The sequence below is a fragment of the Portunus trituberculatus genome, chromosome 18 (genome assembly GCF_017591435.1).
Source record: "Portunus trituberculatus isolate SZX2019 chromosome 18, ASM1759143v1, whole genome shotgun sequence".
Lineage (NCBI taxonomy): Eukaryota > Metazoa > Arthropoda > Malacostraca > Decapoda > Portunidae > Portunus > Portunus trituberculatus.
The window spans coordinates 9,822,050-9,842,049 of NC_059272.1; the positions used below are offsets into that span (position 1 = coordinate 9,822,050).

At 44.0% G+C, this 20,000-nt stretch overlaps 1 protein-coding gene, 1 long non-coding RNA gene and 1 other non-coding gene across 4 annotated transcripts in view; 1 reads left to right on the top strand and 2 right to left on the bottom strand.

The window, feature by feature from the left end:
* LOC123505413 overlaps positions 1-20,000 on the bottom strand; it is a 27,908-nt gene that overhangs the window by 3,490 nt on the left and 4,418 nt on the right. The window lies entirely within an intron of this gene.
* LOC123505412 (actin cytoskeleton-regulatory complex protein pan1-like) overlaps positions 228-20,000 on the bottom strand; it is a 19,915-nt gene continuing 142 nt past the window's right edge. For both annotated transcript variants that reach the window (XM_045256653.1, XM_045256654.1), the window contains exons 2-4: positions 9,726-9,780; positions 7,542-7,752; positions 228-2,577 (exon numbers count right to left, since the gene is read on the bottom strand). In XM_045256653.1, the coding sequence (XP_045112588.1) occupies positions 2,114-2,577; positions 7,542-7,752; positions 9,726-9,764 (714 nt within the window). In that variant the 5' untranslated portion in view covers positions 9,765-9,780 and the 3' untranslated portion in view covers positions 228-2,113. The remainder of the gene's footprint in view (positions 2,578-7,541; positions 7,753-9,725; positions 9,781-20,000) is intronic.
* Positions 14,129-14,200, top strand: Trnak-uuu. Its single transcript has one exon. It is a non-coding gene; the product is annotated as a tRNA-Lys (tRNA).

A 20,000-nucleotide genomic window follows, 5' to 3' on the forward strand; every position in this document is an offset into this window, starting at 1 on the left:
GCACGGGTCAGCTGTTTAGTGTCACTGTGTTAATTGACCTCATTACAAACCACGTGAGGAGAGTGTTGACGAGCTCTCCCACCCAGGCCACGAGAGAGAGAGAGAGAGAGAGAGAGAGAGAGAGAGAGAGAGAGAGAGAGAGAGGGGGGGAGGGACAACATCCGGCCCTTTGTTCTTAAGCACCGTCAGAATACAGGTGAATAGAAGGAAGCAATGATACAACTCTGTCATATTTTTCAACGGTAAAAAATATATTTGCATCACTTTACTCCTCCGTCCTAGCTCACAACCGCGACTCCTTCTCCTCCTCCTCCTCCTCCTCCTGGTAGTATATGTATAGTACAGACGCCTATCGCTACATAAGTACAGTTGTGGTTCACTAAATCTATAATATTGTACTGTTTCTTTTGTTGTGCCATTGTGCTTACACTGGCGTACGTGTGTGTGTGTGTGTGTGTGTGTGTGTGTGTGTGTGTGTGTGTGTGTGTGTGTGTGTGTGTGTGTGTGTGTGTGTGTGTGTGTGTGTGTGTGTGTGTGTGTGTGTGTCAGTACTTTCCTAGAGTGGTTAGTGTGTCTGCGAGATAGGCAAGATCCAGTATGAAAAGTGACCTCTAAACGTAATATGTCTACAAGAATAATACTTTATTTATTTATTACTATTATTTTCTTATTTATAGAGGGTCAGCTGGTTACCTTCCCCAGAGACAGGCAAGTGGTAGGAGGCATTTGGAAGAGGGAAGGAACGAGCATAAAACTGGAGAGGAAGGGAGTGAAATGAAGGAGAGATTGGGGTGGGAGGAGGTAGTAGCAAAGATTAGAGTAACGGTAAGAAAACTTTAAAAGGAAACACAGATAAAAAAAAAAGGAAAGTAAGCCAAGAGAAGGAGAAGGAGAAGGAGGAGGAGGAGGAGGAGATAATTTGAAGAAGGAAAGGAATATGAGACTAAAACTGAAGAAACTAAGAAATAGGGAAAGAGAGAGAGAAATGAGGTATAGCAAATATCGGAAGAGAAGAGATACGAAAGGGGATTAAAAGAACGTACTGGAAATATCATGTGATAAGAATATGATAAGAATATAAAGTAAAGCAGGACAATAGGAGATAGGATGTTTGGGGTAAGAGAAGAGAGGAAGGAAAATTAGAGGAAATAGAGGATTAGAAGGATAATCATAAATAGGAGAGAGGAGAAAAAGGAGGAAAAAAAATAAGGGGCGGAGAAGGAAAGAACAATGGGTATGGAATAACAATTTATATAGAAAGAAAGAGAGAATCAGAATCAGAGAGAGCGGGAGAAGGAGGATGGTAAATGACAGGAGGAAACTGGTGAGAGGGAGAGGAATCGGAGGAGGAAAGGCGAAGGAGGAAGGATTAGCAGAGTACACAGGAGTCCACAAGTCTTCCTGGTGCCTCGGGTCTCGGGGAGGTGGGTGAGATGGGGTGTGGTGGTGAGACGCTGCCATGTACTGCCCTAACAAGTCTTGAGGTCACCACTTTGGTTACTAGCACTCGCCACTACTCTAAATTACCGGGTACGTTATTCCAATATGTTTATTTATATATTTACACTTTTTTTTCCTTATTAGCTTCACGTGCAGAAATAACAGTGGGAGTAGTAATAGTTGGAATAATAGTACATACCATAACCTAAGGAATGCAAAAAAAAATATTAACCTTATTTTTACAAAATATGTATTATCACAGTGAAGCAATTTAATTATGAAACCATCATAAACATCATCATGAGGGGCTTTTTTCATCATGCTTGCTCATCATGAGAGGGAATGTATCGTTGGCATCACTGGAGCACCGCGAGTGTTTATGAGCTGAGGGATCCTCTTCTGACGCGCCTCAACACACCGTTGGCCTCACACCATACCACACACACACAAACACACACACACACACACAGAGCCTATGTCACAAGTTGCACACAACACGCCACATCTTCTCACACATACACACACGTACACTTAGGCTCCACGCAGCACAACACAGCCGACACTTGGATCACTGCCCCAAGTGCTGATAATGGTCATAGCGCTCAGCCGTCCGCGTTGCTTCGGGGCTTTGTACATTGTGAGAGTTCTGCACTTGGAGACGGCAGCGATCCCTCTACTGCCGCAAGGACTGGCTGTGGCCTGGCGCGTAGGGAGGCGGGAGGTCAGCCACTGTGTGCAGTGTGGGCGGAGATGACACCGCCCGTGTCACATTGGGAGGCATTGTTCTCGCCAGACGCCTGCCGGGCTGACCTCCTGCAGGGTAGCTGGGCGCAGAATAACTTGGAGGCGGCTCTGCAGGGTAATTTGGGTTTCTCGGGAAGATGGGACTGTGAGAATACCCGTTACCTTGAGGGATGACTTTGGTAGGAGTGGGAAGGACGGTGGAGCTGGGTGGTGGCACAGTGCCGTTGTTCTCAGGCTGGTTGGGCACGGATTCTGGGGCTGAGGGTCTCGGGGTAACCGGCTGGTGGGTGTTGACGCCGCTCAGGGTGAAGACTGATCCGCTTTCCCCAAGGGGACGAGGAGAGTTGGGTGTAGCCAGCAGGCAGCCCGCGCACGCCGCCAGCCCCGCCATGCCTGGGGAGGAACAGAGACATTGACAAAACACGCTCTTCACAGCACTGCTTCATTTGTGGTCCCAAAATACAAACGTCGGCACAGTCACCGCAGACTCACCGCCAAAAAGAACCAGAATAAAACCATTTACATGAAATGAACATCATTCTAACGGTCTAACCCAACGTTGCGAAAATATGCGCTGTTTCACGCTCAGAATCATCTAGATCTACGAGTAATTCTCGCCACAGCCCCACTGCACGGTAAATCAGTCCTAGCGCAGACCTCGTCCCTCAAATACAAAAAAGTCGCTGATTACGTCAGTCCTCCCAACCTTGAGATGCTCATTCTGCAAACATGTGACGTCAAACGTGCGGACAGTCAGGAAAAGTGGTCTGGTCCTCTGCTTCTCAGATGTTTGCATCGAAATGTTTGCAGTCCAGCGCTACGCTGACCTTCCACGTGAGGCGAGTAACGCTAATGTCTTGTTCCAGGGTGAGGGCGTGAGGTGTCCGGGGCGTCGTGTTTCACTAGAGGGATAATAAATGTCAGCTCCTTCAAAGGGACGTGACTCGGACCCAGCACCTCCCAGCCTGCCTCTTCCTACCCTGCCCCTCGCCTCCACCACCGTCTTTCGTGGTAGCCTATTGTTTTCCCTCCTCACAAACTAAACCGCTAACACTCAACCTCCATCGGCTGAACCCATTCCAGACATTACCCGCCTGCCAGCCTTCAGCTAAACACATCTTGCGGGGACTTTAGGAGGCAGGTGGGAAGGCGGAAGAGCGTCCCGTTTTCCTTCTTGCTTTTACGTGCTTTTGTTTGGGTACTAAAGTCAGCGGCAGCGGCGGCGGTGGCGATGGCAGCTGGCCCACGACCTTTCCTGTGGTGGTGCAAAAACCTGTAGTCCCTCAGTGCCTTGTGTCCAGAGGCAACGCCACTCCACCGCACTCCACCTCCCCCTTCCCCCCTCCCATCCTTCATCTCTGTAGTAGGGAGGAGGCAGGATGAGAGTAGTGTGGGAGTGTGTTGTGGAGGGATGGTTCGATGACTTGTTTCTGATGATAAATAACAATTTCTCTCTCTCTCTCTCTCTCTCTCTCTCTCTCTCTCTCTCTCTCTCTCTCTCTCTCTCTCTCTCTCTCTCTCTCTCTCTCTCTCTCTCTCTCTCTCTCTCTCTCTCTCTCTATCTCTCTATCTATCTATCTATCTATCTATCTATCTTTCTTCTAATTTGGTCTATTAGATGATCTATTGTTCATCCTCCTTCTCCTCTTCCTTCACTCTCTGTTTGATAAATAGTATAGTCCCTACAAGTACAAACAACCCTGTAAGGGCCAACATGTCTGCTGTAGTTTTTTGTTCTTTTGTGTTTGTCTGCGTTTCTTTGCGTTAGTCCTTTTCCTCCTCCTACTATTTCTCGCCATCGTTCCATTCTTGTTGTTTTTGTTGTTATATTCTGTAACTATTAGTATTATCATCATCATCATCATTATTGTTGTTCTTTTATCAGTAAATAAAGTCAGTCCATTGTAAACGAATACCTAATACTCTTTTGTTTCTGCTTTTTTTTCATCGTAAGCAGAGCAGGATCTGCTTTGTGATCGTGTTCCTTGCATTCCCTTAGTGTGTTCGTGTTGTTTCCCGCTGCTTCCAACACCACCATGACCGCCGAAGCTACTAAGCCTCTCTGTAAAGATCATACAAATGACTCCGGTGTTAGCTTCTTTTCTGTCATCAACATTGCTATTACTGTCACATCGCACTGACACTACTTGAATCATTAATCTCGATTACCAGTCACTATCGTTTCTTCGTTAGCTCACCAAACAACTTGTACTATTGTCACTAGCGTCACCATTACGCGGAAGTTCGAATCCCACCACATACCGCTTTGAAGCTATGCCATTTGTTGAGTGGTTTAAAGTTACCTACATGTCACCATGATACCCAGTTTCTAGGTGGTTACACCAAAGATGCGCTTGGGTAGTGATGTAGGCCTTAATATGGGTACCACTATAAAAAAAAATTGCATGCGCCACTACTGGGCGAAAGCTGAACAGCGCTTCCCACATATACTCTTCAAGTATGCCATTACATAAAAGAAAAAAATATATTACCATCAGTTTGACAAGAACAGCTACTACTGTTACTACTTACAACAGCAACAACGACGAACAGCAGTAGAAACAACAACAAAACTACAACAACATCCTGTTCTCCTCTATCACCACCACCACTGCCAACATCAACAAAGCTGATGTAAAAACAATACTAATAAAAACCCACCAATACCACCACCACCACCACTGCTTACACCACCACCAACACTAGCAGCAGCAACCATCATCTTCACCACCACCACGACCACCACCACTTCAAAAACAAAGAGCTTCACCTCTGTGCCCCTCACCTATACACTCACCACTCAGCACCGCTCATCCATCACACAGATCCCCCCTCCCTTCATTTTCCGTCAGCCACAAGAGCCAGAAGGGAAGGTTGAAGGGGGGAGGAAGGGTCGGCCTTGAATGATGGGGGAAGGGCGGGACTTAGAGGGGTGTGGATGGGAGTAGAGGGGAGTGGAGGGGAAGGAGGAGAAAGGGCGGGGCTGCCGATCGCCACACCGTTTCATTATCGGCCGGTACAAGGAAAAGATGAAGAAAAAGGTAGCATTATGAAGCGAGACAAACACTCTGGATTTACGTATATTCGGTTTTCTTTTGTTCGTTTTTCTCCTGATAATGACTAGCAGGTGTTGTATTGTTGTTGCGGTTCTGTGTGGAGATGATGGTGCGTGAGAGTGGTTGTGGTGGCCAGGGGAACTGGGGCATGACTAATGATGGGGTGATAGGGAGTAGCGACGGCTGGGTTTTATAATAAAGTGATGGTAAGAAGTTCGTTGCATACCTGCCACAATCACGTCTTTTATGGTCCACATTGCACACCCGGTCTACTAACGATCTTCCACAACTTGATAACTGATAGATTTTGAGCAGACCAGATGAGTTGGGAGTGAAGGAAACTCTTGAATATAGTGGGATTATGTGTGGCAACCGATGTTCTGAGATTATTGGTAATGGTATGGTACTTTTTGCTTCATTTGAGTATCACTACAGGATTTTACGTAACAAAAATAAAATAATTTGGGCAAAAATGTTTAAAGTAGATATTTAATCGTCTTTTTTTTTTTAAATATATAGTTAGAGCTTTTCGAAATTTAGCTTAATTTACACCACGGATTTTTTTTTTTTTCTTGCAAAGGGAGACCATTTAAATCAAAGAATAAATCGACTGTAATGACAGTTTTATTAGATATAAGTTAAGCGATTGATGAAAACTTATTACCTCCTGAAAAAAACAGACGAATAGATTTTAATGAGTCTGTTGTATGTCCTTGGCGAGGTGATAATAGGCTCACAACTTATGTATACGACCTTCAACATTCCTATAATTTTGTTAGTATATATAGTTGAACCTTTCCTCGATCCGCCGGTTTTTAACACACGTCCCTTTTAAGTTTAGACACACTTAGTTTAGTCCTGTTGGTTATATAAAGGACCTGCGTAGTGTATATTCACTTGTTTTGCTCAATGCTCGTCCCTAGATTCTTTACAGAGCACGTGAGTGTTTTAAAGGGATAGCAGCGTGTGGCTAGAATAATTACACGTTTTGGAATATTTCATTATAGATTTATGTTCTTGTTTTCCTGTCAGCTACGTTAAATAATAAAGCAGTAACGGTGAAGAAAAAAAAAATATATATATATATATATATATATATATATATATATATATATATATATATATATATATATATATATATATATATATATATATATATATATATATATATATACAAAGAGGAGGAGGAGGAAGGATAGGAAAAAAAAGAAAAAAGAAAATAAAAAAAGATAAGACGAGAGGGAAAATAAGATGAAGGAACAGGAAGGTAAAAGATAAAGGTGAAGCAAGAAGTAGAAGAAAAAAGAATAAGCGAATATTACTGACACAACTACTACAACAACAACAATAAGAGGAATAGGAATAAAGATAATAATAAGAAGAGGATGAAGACGACGACTTATCACAAACAAGGACAACACATACATAAAGAGACAGGCCATGCAAGACATAGTAAAGAAACACCCCACGTCACCTTACGGGGCTAAACTGGACTGGACGAGACTGAACTACGCATATAAAATGTTAAAATCAATTTCCGTGTTGTTTACCTTTCTAATTCATCGCGTGTCATGGCCCTTATAAGTTTCACATGCTCGACAATGCGTATACCATAACAAGAGCAAAAATATGTCTTATTCTTACTGGTGAAACACAAAAACTGGTATAAGGAAGGCAGCATACAATTATCCCACGGTTTACTCCTTAATTTTCTTGGTGAGAGTGGTTCTTTACGTGTTTCTTTGCTTCCTTAACAATGCCACGCGGTTCCTTCACCCTTACCAGCGGGACAGAAAAGAACTGGCGTAAAGAAGTGAAATATAATATCTTGCAGTTTACCCTTACGTCCATCCTTCTAGATCATTTTTTTGCATGCTTTAGTAACAAATTAAAGGTTTATTACCCACCGAAGCCATAAGAACTAGCGTAAAGGAGTCAAATATGATTACCTTGCAGTATACTTTTGGGTTCATGCCGTCTGTATGATATTTTACGTGCTTTACATGCAGTACTACAACAAAAGATTCCATAGCTTCCCCGCTGCACTCACAAAAATTAGAACAAGGAAGACAAAATGTAATTACCTTGCAGTTTTTTCCACAGATTCATCCCGCTGTATAGTACTTTACGTACTTTACGTCCAGTATTATATATATATATAAAAAATAAATGGTTTCTGCCCTTGCGCTCACAAGAACTAGCCTAAGGGAGGGAATATATGATCACCTTGCATATCCTTAAATGTATTCTAGTAGTCCTTTACATGCCTTAAAAATACAGATAGAAATAAAGGTTCCTTACCCGCGAGCCCCATCAGAACCAGCATGAGGGAGTCGCCGCTGCTTATGGGCCTCTCGTCGTCATCATCGTCATCATCGTCGTCCCAATCCTCGTCCTCCTCGCGGCCATCAAACGCGTGTGTCTTGAGGATGAGGCTGCCGAACACGATGATGACTAGGCAGAACACCACCACGAAGAGCAGCACCCGGCGAGTCACCCGCCATGGCCCCACCTGCGATGCCACGCCGGGGGGACAAGGGGCGTAGAGTGGAGGAAGGAGAGGTGGTGGGGAGATGATGTAAAATGGAGGAAAAATTAATACGGAAGATAAAGTCACAAGGGCGAGAGAGAGAGAGAGAGAGAGAGAGAGAGAGAGAGAGAGAGAGAGAGAGAGAGAGAGAGAGAGAGGTAGAATCGAAGCAGGTGGAAAGAGGAAAGATAAAGTTACAATTACAATGAAAACAATCCTTAACTCTGTACGTTACAGAATTTACTTTTTCTCTCCACAACTGTATTCCTCCACCTCCCAGGATAGAATGCAAGTAAACCTTCATGTAAACTATGAAGTCTTAAACAGAAACTGCATGTAAGGAAAAGTCACTTGCTTTTCAGGATGTGAATTTAGATAATTAATATTCCACGTTCGCTATTGTTGTTCATAATTACGCGCCTGGACTTCAGTGAATGTAAAATGAAAGCATACATTGTTCATTGTCATTTGTTACCAATATGCTGTACATCCCCACAAATACACGGACAACAGGTTCACCTCCTCCTCCTCCTACCTCTCTCATCTTTTTTTACTTCATAGAATTCTCAAGTATATTGCCACACCTCCTACTCAAGGCCGACTGAACAACTCAACAATGTCCTAAGCATAATCAGCAGCAACATGAATAATACACCCTATGTATCCTCCTCATCGCAAATCCACAATCATGTTGGCGGTACTCGGTCCAAAAACACCAACATTCCTTTAGTTCCCACATCATCACTCGAAGCAGATGTATTTAGGAGTGTCTATGGCATTACAATAATCGAGGTCGTTTTTTACTCGTCACGGTTGCACAATTATTTGCTTCACATCCGAGTGGCGTTTACCTTGTGGCGGGGCCTCATAAGCAGTCCTGTCTGGTGTCTCATTATCTTAAACTGGTTTGATTATTGTCTCGTGAGCTTGACGTGACACCAGGTGCTTATTGCCTAGTGCTTATTAATAGTTCCTTGTTCTTGTGCTTGTACTTGTACTTGTGTGTGTGTGTGTGTGTGTGTGTGTGTGTGTGTGTGAGTGTTAACATATTTTTCTCTTAAGGTTTGTGTATCATTTCCTGAACGTGTAAAAACTCACCTCGCCGCCAACACAACTTTTTAATTACCGCTCTTCTGTCACGTCCGTTGTGCTGCGTGTCCTCGCATCGCGGAGGGAGAGGAAGAAAGAAAAAATGGGAAAAACACACAAGCTAATCCTCAATAATAAGTTGCAGGTTGTGGTTGACATTAAGACTGACTGCGTAACCTTGTCCGCTGGAGGGGGGAAGGAAGGTCGAGCGAAAAAAGAAGTGGGAGGTGAAAGGAGAGGAAATTGTGAGTTAGACGAGGAATTGCTAATGTAGAAGATAGCTGAGAAAGGTGACGCGTGTATGAAATAGCGAGGCAAGCAATGAACCAACGACAGGAAGAGAAGAAATTATGTGAAGTGCGAAGCTTATGTCAAGAGACAATGGTGATAATGGACAGGCAGATCATGCGACGGACAAGGGCATGTAATGAGAAACATGACAAAGCACGAATCTAAGGCACGGAGAGGAATTTGAAATGAAGAGACACTCAAAAGATAAGAACTAGCTATATATACAACTGATAAAGACACAAGCTACTATAACTGCGGGAAAGAGGGATCAGAGAGGAGGAAAAAAGATAATTAAAAAGAAATGTGTGATAGAAGGGAGGAAGCAGGAACGTGGAGTAGACCAAACACTATCTTGCCCCGCAGCGCGCAAAACACGTCCTTCACCAGCAAGTTCATGAATGGACAGGAAAGAATGTGAATACATCGTGACTCGAGACGTGTGCGACGCAATATGTGATTTGTGCGTTTTACTGAGACCATTGTACGCTTGAATGGACGGACACACACACACACACACACACACACACACACACACACACACACACACACACACACACACACGTCTGGACACGCACCTGCAGTGCTGCCTTCAGGAAGTGGTTTGTGTCTTGCATGGTGCGTCACCAGGGACTGTAGGGGGAAGGAAAGTACACTCATTAGTCATTGTTCCGTTAGACGAATACTTTAGATTTGTAAGGAAGAGACCAACAACTATTTCTACGACGACTACTATCATTTTATTTCCTATTCTTCCTATTCCTAATACTACTACTATTATTGTTGCCATCAGTTGTGCTACTGCTACTACTACTACTACTACTATTATTGTTGCTATCAGTTGTGCTGGTACTACTACTACTACTACTACTACTACTACTACTACTACTACTAAAACTACTACTACTACTACTACTACTGTACTATTACTACTACCACTACCACCACCACTATTACTACTACTGCTGCTGCTACTGCTGTTGCTGTTGTTGCTGCTGCTGCTGCTTTTACTGCTGCTGCTGCTGCTGCGTCTACTACTACAACTACTACTACTACTTCTACTACTACTTCTACTACCATTACAATGCTTACTATTACTACTGCTACTATTACTATACTACTACTATTACTATACTACTACTACTACCACTATTACTACAACTACTACCACTATTACTACTACTACTACTACTACTACTACTACTACTACTACTACTACTACTACTACTACTACTACTAAGCCTATAACGCCTACTACTACTAACTACTACTACTACTACTACTACTACTACTACTACTATCACAACCGCTCGTTCTCCTCCTCCTACTCCCACTCTTCCTCCTCTCTCTTTCCCTCCTCCCCATCCACCCCATTGTACTTCACTTCCATACCTTATAAAGTAACCCATAAAAGTCCAAAGGTTATACCGTATTTACGACGTATACATGAAGGTTGGCTCAAACGACGTGTGTGTGTGTGTGTGTGTGTGTGTGTGTGTGTGTGTGTGTGTGTGTGTGTGTGTGTGTGTGTGTTGCTACGTGATTTCTTCCACCCAGGTATATACTTAATATCAGCTTGCATATCGTTGATAATTCATACTTTGTCGTTTAAGTGGTCTTCATTCATCCATTCATTATTGCCGTCTTCCTGCCTGCTGAGCTCCACAAAATAACAAAATTTAGACAAGTCACCTCCCACACCAACACTATGCAGTATGCTCCACCCGTGACATACTTTGCTCTCTCTCTCTCTCTCTCTCTCTCTCTCTCTCTCTCTCTCTCTCTCTCTCTCTCTCTCTCTCTCTCTCTCTCTCTCTCCCACGCTCATTTACCACCTCCCATTTAGCGCTGCTCGAGCCAAGTTGCGACACTGACCTTCAGGTGGCGCAAAAAAATTGAGGTCAGGCGTTGGTCGTAACCCTGAAGAGATGACAGTGACTCCTTTCCCTTTCATCACAAGCCTCGATCTCCTCAACATCGCTTACCTTCCCTTCCCTTCCCTATCCTTCCCTTCCATCACCGTCTGTCCTGCTTCCTTCATGCCTCCCCCTCTTCATGCTCTTACTGGAACTATCTGCACCCCCCCTCTCCCTCCTTCTCTCTCTCTCCATCCTGTTCCTCTCCCTATCCCTTCCTTGCTGGCTCTCCCTCCCTCTCCATAGTAATCCGAGACGCCTTCAAATTAACCCTCAGTTCGCGATCAGGTGGCATTGGGCGTTGTCTACAAGGCATAAGTTGTTGTTGTGGTTGTTTTTGTTTTTATTATTGTGTTGTTATTATTCACACACACACACACACACACACACACACACACACACACACACACACACACACACACACACACGTCAGCAAGCAAGCGCGCGCGCACACACACACACACACACACACACACACACACACACACACACACACACACACACACACACACACACACCAAAATCCGATCCCGACCGTGAAAGGTGATACAAAAACACATGCGCGCATAAGAGACGCGCGAGCGCACACACACACACACACACACACACACACACACACACACACACACACACACACACACACACACACGACCTTTTCGGTGGCCATAGATTCACAAGCACACTACCTACATACACTTTGCACCGAAGAATGTATGAGTATGTTCTTTTTTTTTCGCTTTTTTTCTTAGCTTTCTGTCACTATGCCAGACAGAATCACAGACTGCACCGTTGCCTCACGTGTACACTGCACGCTCCATTCTTTCTTCTCTTCCATCTTGACACATGACACACTGATGGCTCTCCTCGCTCACCTTCACCAGCTCGTCGCCGCCAGCAGGTTCAGCCAGTTCAACACTCAATACTCCACAAAGATTCCGTCACCAGGTTTCACTCCGCCGCCGCCAGAGCCAAATCCCTTGCACATTGGTCCACCGTTTCGTCACACTGTCGCTCGCTGTTCCACTCGAAACACTGTAGCCGAACCCTAACCTTTGGATCTTATGTTGGCCGCCTTGTTGCCTTGTGTTGCCAGCCAGGTAGAGAGAGAAGCGATCATGATTGTGTTAATGTTGTCATAAAGTTTTCCTAATTGCCGCCTGGATTGGTTAATACCGTGAGGGAGCTCTGGGTCTAGACACGGAAGGGTTATGGGGAGGTAGTCAACGAGGGCGTGGTGTTTTTGTGAGGTAATCAGTCAGGTTTGAGACGATTGCTAAATAGAATATACATGCAATCTTAATTTTATTATGCACATTCATTCTCTCTCTCTCTCTCTCTCTCTCTCTCTCTCTCTCTCTCTCTCTCTCTCTCTCTCTCTCTCTCTCTCTCTCTCTCTCTCTCTCTCTCTCTCTCTCTCAGTCTCTCTACATCCTCCCTTCTCTCCTCATTCTCATTCTCCTCCTCCTCCTCCTCCTCCTCCTCCTCCTCCTCCTCCTCCTCCTCCTCCTCCTCCTCCTTCTCCTTTTCCATTTTCTTCTTCTCTTTCTTCTGTTCTTCTCTTCCTTCTTTTCCTTCTTCCTTTCTCCTCCTCCTCCTCCTCCTCCTCCTCCTCCTCCTTCTCGTTCTCTCTCCTCGTTCTCCTCCTCCTCCTCCTCCTCCTCCTCCTCCTCCTCCTCCTCCTCCTCCTGCGTTCTCAAACTCTTCTTTTTACTTCTTACAACTCCTGCCTGCTCTTGCCTCACTTCCTCCTTCTCCTGCTCACCCCTAGAACTTACATGCCTGGGTAAGCGAATCAGTCTCTTCCTGCCCCCGGAGGCAACCCAGTGGTGGCGTTTTCTCATAAAGGGGTGTAATTAGAGCAGCGTTTATCTATTGTTTCGTCAGCCGCTTTCGAGTCATATGTCTGTGGTGCGGGGAACGAAGGACAGCGTCTGCAACTCAATTCCCTGCCTCACGTGGAGACTTACGTGATCAATCTCCTCTCGTTCTTGTTGTTTCCAGATGGGGCAATATTTTTTCCTTCTTACTTATCGTATTATCTGGAGGGCATCCCTGATTCAATCCAAATGTTGTGTTTCCCTTTTTTGGTCAGGTTTAATTAGATTTAGTAGAGGTGATCATGATGGCTGTGGCAAGAACGGGGACGTGCTAATGCTAATGAGGCTGATGGGGCTGGTGTGGTAAGGAGTGCTGTGGCTGGGGTTGTTGAGCTGGTTTGGGTGATGGTGGGTAGCTGTGGGAGAAGATGTGTGTAGGGAAAGGGTGATGTGGGGAAGGGGTTGAAAGGGGAGAGGTTAGGGGGTCGATTTATCAGGGATGGGGTGAAGGGTTACTGGCTGCGGGGTGAGGAGAAAATATGCGTCCCTGGAGTGGGATTCAGTGTCAGCAGCACACCCTTACCCCGCCCTTGACACACACACATACACCTCATGCCCACGCCCATACCTGTCAGACACGCCAGCCATCTTACATAAGCCGCGAGCACAGCCGGGTTCAGCAAAACGCTCTAATAGCGGCCACAAAGAAATTTTAGATAAAGGATAAGAATGATCTCGGCCCTTGGTGTGCGCAGCCTCGGCAGCGCTGGAGACGGAATTCCGTGAATGTACTAAAGAAAACCGTCAAATAGTATATCTGTTAAACGAGAGGTCTCTTCACGTTTTGTGATGAGTAGGCTTTGGCTGCTGCGGGAGTGTTCGACGCCGTGGGCTGGACGGGAGAGCCTCCTTCACCCCACCGCCATTGCGCTCTGCCCCTGTCCCACCCGATGAGCCACGAATTCAGCGGTGGGCGGGACGGGCTGGCGGAACAGCCTGCTTCCGTAAACTGTTGCGTAATGTCCTCCAAACTTCCACACCAACACGTGTACAGAAGACTCGCCCAGTTCCTATTGCATGCTAACGACTGATGTGGCGTCTCTTTCTGATAGTAAGGCGTTGTCGAGAGGAAGCATGTGGTCGTCACGTCCCTGAAGCCGCGACCATTGTTGCACTGCAGTAAGACGGGAGCAAAGTTAGCACTATTATTTTAATAAATTTTATATATTTACCAATTTATTCGATATATCCCATGTGGTCTAGTGGCTAGGATACCTGGCTTTTACCCAGGTGGCCCGGGTTCGATTCCCGACATGGGAATGTTAAATTCTTCCTATTATGTTACACATCGTCTATTATTAGAAAGAGAGAGAGAGAGAGAGAGAGATTAGTCTTTCTGCCTACGTACTACATGTGCATGTGTAAAAAGCATCTCCATCCCAGGCCCATTTCCTGAGCACAACTGTGTGTCTTGGGATTACGCAACGCTCCGACCCTGACATCTCTCGGCGACGATGTGAAGGTTGCGCTGCTTGCCACGGCTCTTCTCGCTTCAACACAATGGGGTTAAGGGGATGTTCTTGAAGAGTGTCTCCGGATTACCATTTAAGTGTGATGTGAATATCAGTCAACATCGTGAAATCTCACTTCTAAGATAAGTTTCCGACAATAAATGTGCCTGAGCATGATTAATTTATGACAAGAATTAACCAACATAAGATCAATACGAGATCTTGCAAGGGGATTCAGAGAACAGGTAAAGGGTGTCGTCGAAGGTCACGATTAAGGGAGGGCTCTCGGTGTCCCTCTTGGTAAACAATGTGTGAGTGGAGTGGAGGGCTCGGCGCCATTTGAATGGAGCTTGTCGGATCTTTTGTGTGGCTTTGGGGCTGTCTGAATCCTTGTGGGTCTGTCAAGTGCCGACACTCCAGGCAGGCAAGGCAGCAGACTCTCGCAGCTCCGTCGCTGTTCAGGTGGGGAGGCTGTGCTGGCTCGGTCAGTCTTATTCATCTACTCCATGGTCATCAAAAGATGCAACGTAATTATTATTCATGATCATTGCCATGCCCACCAATGAGTCATGAATGTTGCTCTCCCAATGCCATTTGAAAAGTTGATGAAAAAATATATAATTCTAATTCATTTCCTACCGAATGCAACCCATTCAGGTTTCCAGGAATAGGATGGAGAGGGGGTAGGGGTTCCTTTGAAGTCTTGCACCACATCAAACTAGTTCCCAAGACAAGTGTGAGCAGGAGCCGCTCCTTGCCATCCTATTGCTAATGTGTCCACTATCTGCTGGTGTGCTGCGTTAAGGGAAGCAACAAGCACTGCTTAGGTTCGCTTTATTAAGCTGGTTTCCTTAAAGTACAATTCATCCGATATATTGTCAGTTCTACAAGGTATATCTCTTATTATGGAAGAAAAAATAAACACAATGAGAGCAATGCAGTTCAGGGTGTGGTCATGTTTTTTTTATAACAAAACACTATTGTCAAATGACTTAAAATAGGAAGTTCCTGGTCATCTCCTGAGACTGATACTGTCTTTTTTTAGTGTGTGTGAGAGAGAGAGAGAGAGAGAGAGAGAGAGAGAGAGAGAGAGAGAGAGAGAGAATGCCCTTGGCCAGTCTCCTTGTATGTGCTTAAAAAAAGGTTCAGTCTCAAGATGCTGATCCGGGACGCTTCCATTGAGGCGATGCGGGTGGTTATGATGGAGGAGCAGCCAGCTCCCTACTCCTCTCCCTCCATCTTAGCCTTCAGTTCTTACGCTTCCGCCTTCACACCTCTTATGTTTTCTTTCAGATATATCGTATGCAGTTCACAGAGAAAAAAAAAGACATTAAAAAATGACTTTTCAAGACAACACAGGTAATATGTGCGAATGTGAGCCGGCCTGGAGCTGTGAGCGTATACTGGAGTTGCAAAGGATCAGGTCCCGTGACTTCGTTTAGCTTACACGTGTAGTTAATTCAGCTACAGCGGCGTGCTTGTTAACAAAGAAGCAGAATATTCTCTTGTGTATGTTATGCAATTTCTTATTTCAAAAGTCCATTCCAAGGTAGTGTGCTTATGTGCTTGTCGTGGCAGACATATAGCTTTCTTAACTCTAGATTTAGTGTTGGTTTAGATCTGCAGATACAGTAGGGAAAGATGCTGTTGCAGAGGACAAGACTCAGTTGTAAGAGAGATGCTGCATCAGTCAATAACTTACACATACATTTTTTTTCTACAGCTTGCTCGCTTTGTTTATTGTTGGAATGATTTCACCAACACAAAGTCTTCCTTCAGCTTTGCACAAAAGCTTCTTCTGTTATCCTTTAAATCCAGAAAATGAACGAGTATCAAGAAAACTAAGTTACAAACGAGCCTAACTGCGTTATGTTTTGAGGCGTAGCAGCGATCCTTGAACATCAAGGTCACCTCTGTTCCACCTCTGGCCGCCGTAAGATTCCCTCTCAGAGACTCGGGCACTTCCTTCAAGGTGACCTCGCACCCCCTTGACAGACTCACCATCAGCCAGACGGGAGCTTCAGAAATGCGTTGTCACGACTAGTCACCCAAAACTTGTTTTCCGAAATCATGATATAACTCAAGATGAAGGATGTTTGTTTTTAAGAATTGAGTGTTTGGGGCGGTTGCTGGCATCTACAGCAAGGAAAAATGTTAAAAGGAGTATCAGGTTGTCATTGTGCTCCTGAGTTATCAAATAGTAAAACAATGACGCAGAACAGCTAAACAACTTGCTCAAGCTACCTCTTCCTGCCACTGCTGCCTTTTCTTGCCTCATTCACGCCAGATTCTTATTTGTTTATCATCTGTTTTTCTATTATCTATGCATGGGAAAATCAATGGATTTTCCTGTCTTTTTAATATTACATATATGTAGATTAATAATTCATACATGGTGTAACATTAATTTCTGTGAAAATTACCAGAAATTAAAGTACAGGTTATTCAAAGTGGAAAATATTTCATGCACACATGCATTTTGAGGCGTTGTTTACCCATAGCATAAGATTCAACTTAACGTAGCGACAGTTACAACGACAGGGCCAGGCGGATATCCATGGGAGAGATCTGAAATTGCGAAGAATCCAGTCATGATTTCTACAAGTTTGGAGTATCCCATGACAATAAGGCGAGTGACAACAGCACACCGATACAGGTTACCGATAAACATTACACAGTGATAGGATGAGTGTAATAAACGATGAATAAAATAATCGACTGCATGGCACCATGCACTGCCCGGGCAGGGAGTGGAAAGGAAAAAGACTTGCAGCAAATTGACTGATTGAAAGTCAGATCACACCGTTTTCTTCCAAGACAATGATAAGGAATATGTTCAGATTGTTTCATATAACTTAAAGCAATGTGGAGTATGTAAAAACGATGTTTCTGTGCGTTGGTTACCCGCGCAGCCTTGCTGTTGTATCTCGCTAATCCACACTTGAATTTCATGCCACGACTAAACAACGCCTCATAATACAAATGTGTATAGAACGTTTTGGTCATTTTGGGCAATATCCACAGCTACATATAGGGAAGTTAAATCTACTTCTGTGGCATGTCTTGGGTCAGGTTGATCGCGTCGCTTCAGTGTCGCCTAATCCTGAGTGACCTTGTGGCTCTAGGCCCTGAGGCGCCTTCCGCTGGACTCTGGGATACGCATTAAATAAGGAAAATACGACCACCTCTCTTGATAACCACTGCTACTTTAATGGCACTGAGTGAACAACCGGCAATGACCTTGTCCTCGTGTTTCCGTGCACAGATTTACATGTTTAACCATTTTGGAAACTTGTACGAAAGCTGAGTCCATACACGAAGCACAGTTCCCTCAGCACAGTAGATGGACGTTTCTGGACTTTCTGCACATACAAACATCCGCTAGGGAGACTAAAATGAACATTCATTCACTGGCAATTACTTGTTACTATACTTAACATCCGATTACCGACATTTAAGAGGAGCCGAGCTTACTCAGCTGGTTTGGCGAGGTGGTGAAGTGATCTGATGGGCGGGAGTGGAGTTCAGTAACTCTAGCACTGCCGGCGTCTTTGGCTTCAAGGTCGCCTTCGGATATCAATTATAATCTCTGCAACAGGATTCACACCACAGGATAAGGCAAAAAAGTCAAGACGAATGATAAGTCCCGTAATGCAGTAAAATAACATTTATTAGGTAAATGTTTTCTTTTTTTACGAGTTATCAAACATTAGAGGCAGGAATAATAGTAATAATAATGACATCATCGACAATGATGATTTTGATGATACTACTACTACTACGACTACTACTACTACGACTACGACTACTACTACTACTACTACTACTACTACTACTACTACTACTACTGCTGCTGCTGCTGCTGCTGCTGCTGCTATTACTACTACTAATAATAATGAAAATGATAATAACTACGACTACTACTACTACTACTACTACTACTACTACTACTACTACTGCTGCTATTACTACTACTAATAATAATAATGATGATAATGATAATAATAATAATAATAATAATAATAATAATAATAATGATAAAATGATAATAATAATAATAATAATGATAATTATAACTTACTTAGTTAAGAAGTAAAACAGTAAAGAAGTAAAGCAGTGATTACTAATTAGTTTCAGGCCTTCCTTTCATTCTTCTCTTACTATTTTCCTTCCATTGTAGAGATGACACATCATTTATTCGGATCTTGTATAATGGTTTCCTTTACTCAAAAAAAGAATAATAATAAGAACACTACTATCATGCATATTCTTCACTCGCTCCCACAGCCCCCCTAATATCCAGTTTTACCAGTCTTTATCCCAACCATCACAACACAACTCTCACTGTATGTGTGTAGATCACAATTCCTCAGAAAATTCGCAGCCACTACGTCACTACACAGATTCCTTCCCACACATCTCCCACACACCGCTCTCAATGTACATCGCACGTAACCACACAGTGCTCATTATGTCATCACCATCATACATCTTCACCACAGTCCCCACCACGTGATGTAGTTCTCATTCATCATCAGTGTCTGTAACTTTTCTCCACTGTACTGTCTTCATGAGTATCACACAATGTTTACGCTACAAAGTTTTATCCAAGATATATTTCATCTAGTCTACCACACACGTAACAAGAAATTGTGTTGTGTTACACACGTAACACAACACAACTTCTATTTCACTATGTCAGCTAAAGTATGCTGCATACAATCCTCATCACAATGTTTGAAGAGTCCTCCTCATGTAAAAACTCTCACTGCTTGGCGCTCTTCCCGCTACCTGACGGCCCTATAACCTTTTAGCAGAAAACAGGCAAGTCAGGAATGATGCAGAGGAACAGTTGCACTTTCCCTGCTGACACTGTATCCGGATAATACTGATGACCCAGCACAGACCCGGGAAGGAAAGTAATGAAGACCTCCACTTCCGTTAGTCACGCTTTGGCTTCGCTTTATCACTTTCCGTCCGGTGAATAATGTACAGACGTCCACAGATGTTCCTCTCCAAGTGTCAGGTTTGGCCGTCTTGTCGTCTCTCACTCAGTTGATTGACAGCTTCTCATTTCATATTTTTGCTTGGAGAACATTGCTGCTCTGGTTGCTCAACGATCTCTAGTATTTTCTCCCCCATGTCGGCGAGGAGGCACGCGACGCCATCCCCAAAGCCGGAACCTGGACGTTCTGGTGTGGCGCGAGGACCCAATAAACACGTGCATTTCTTGATTACATATTTTTCTCTGCCGTGGCTTCCAACCTTTTCTCTCTTTAAACACGAATCTGAAAAACGCCTTTAACAACGGCACTGGAAGCCTTGTAGCTTGCCATGTTTCGACGCTTCAGTGTCAAGCAATACAATGAACCAAATATATATTTTTGTCGCGATACATGTAACCCAGAGGCTACCACCGCCATGGCAGCACCTTTCTCATTTAGCAACATATGGATGGTGCTGTCATCTTCAAGCACGTTTTCCAGTAATGCCATCTGTTATTAGTTTAAATATCATTATTAACATCACAAATATTTGTTCCGGTAAAATTTACGGAATACCTGACACCACATTTCAAAATCTTAATAACATAAAAATAAGAAATTATA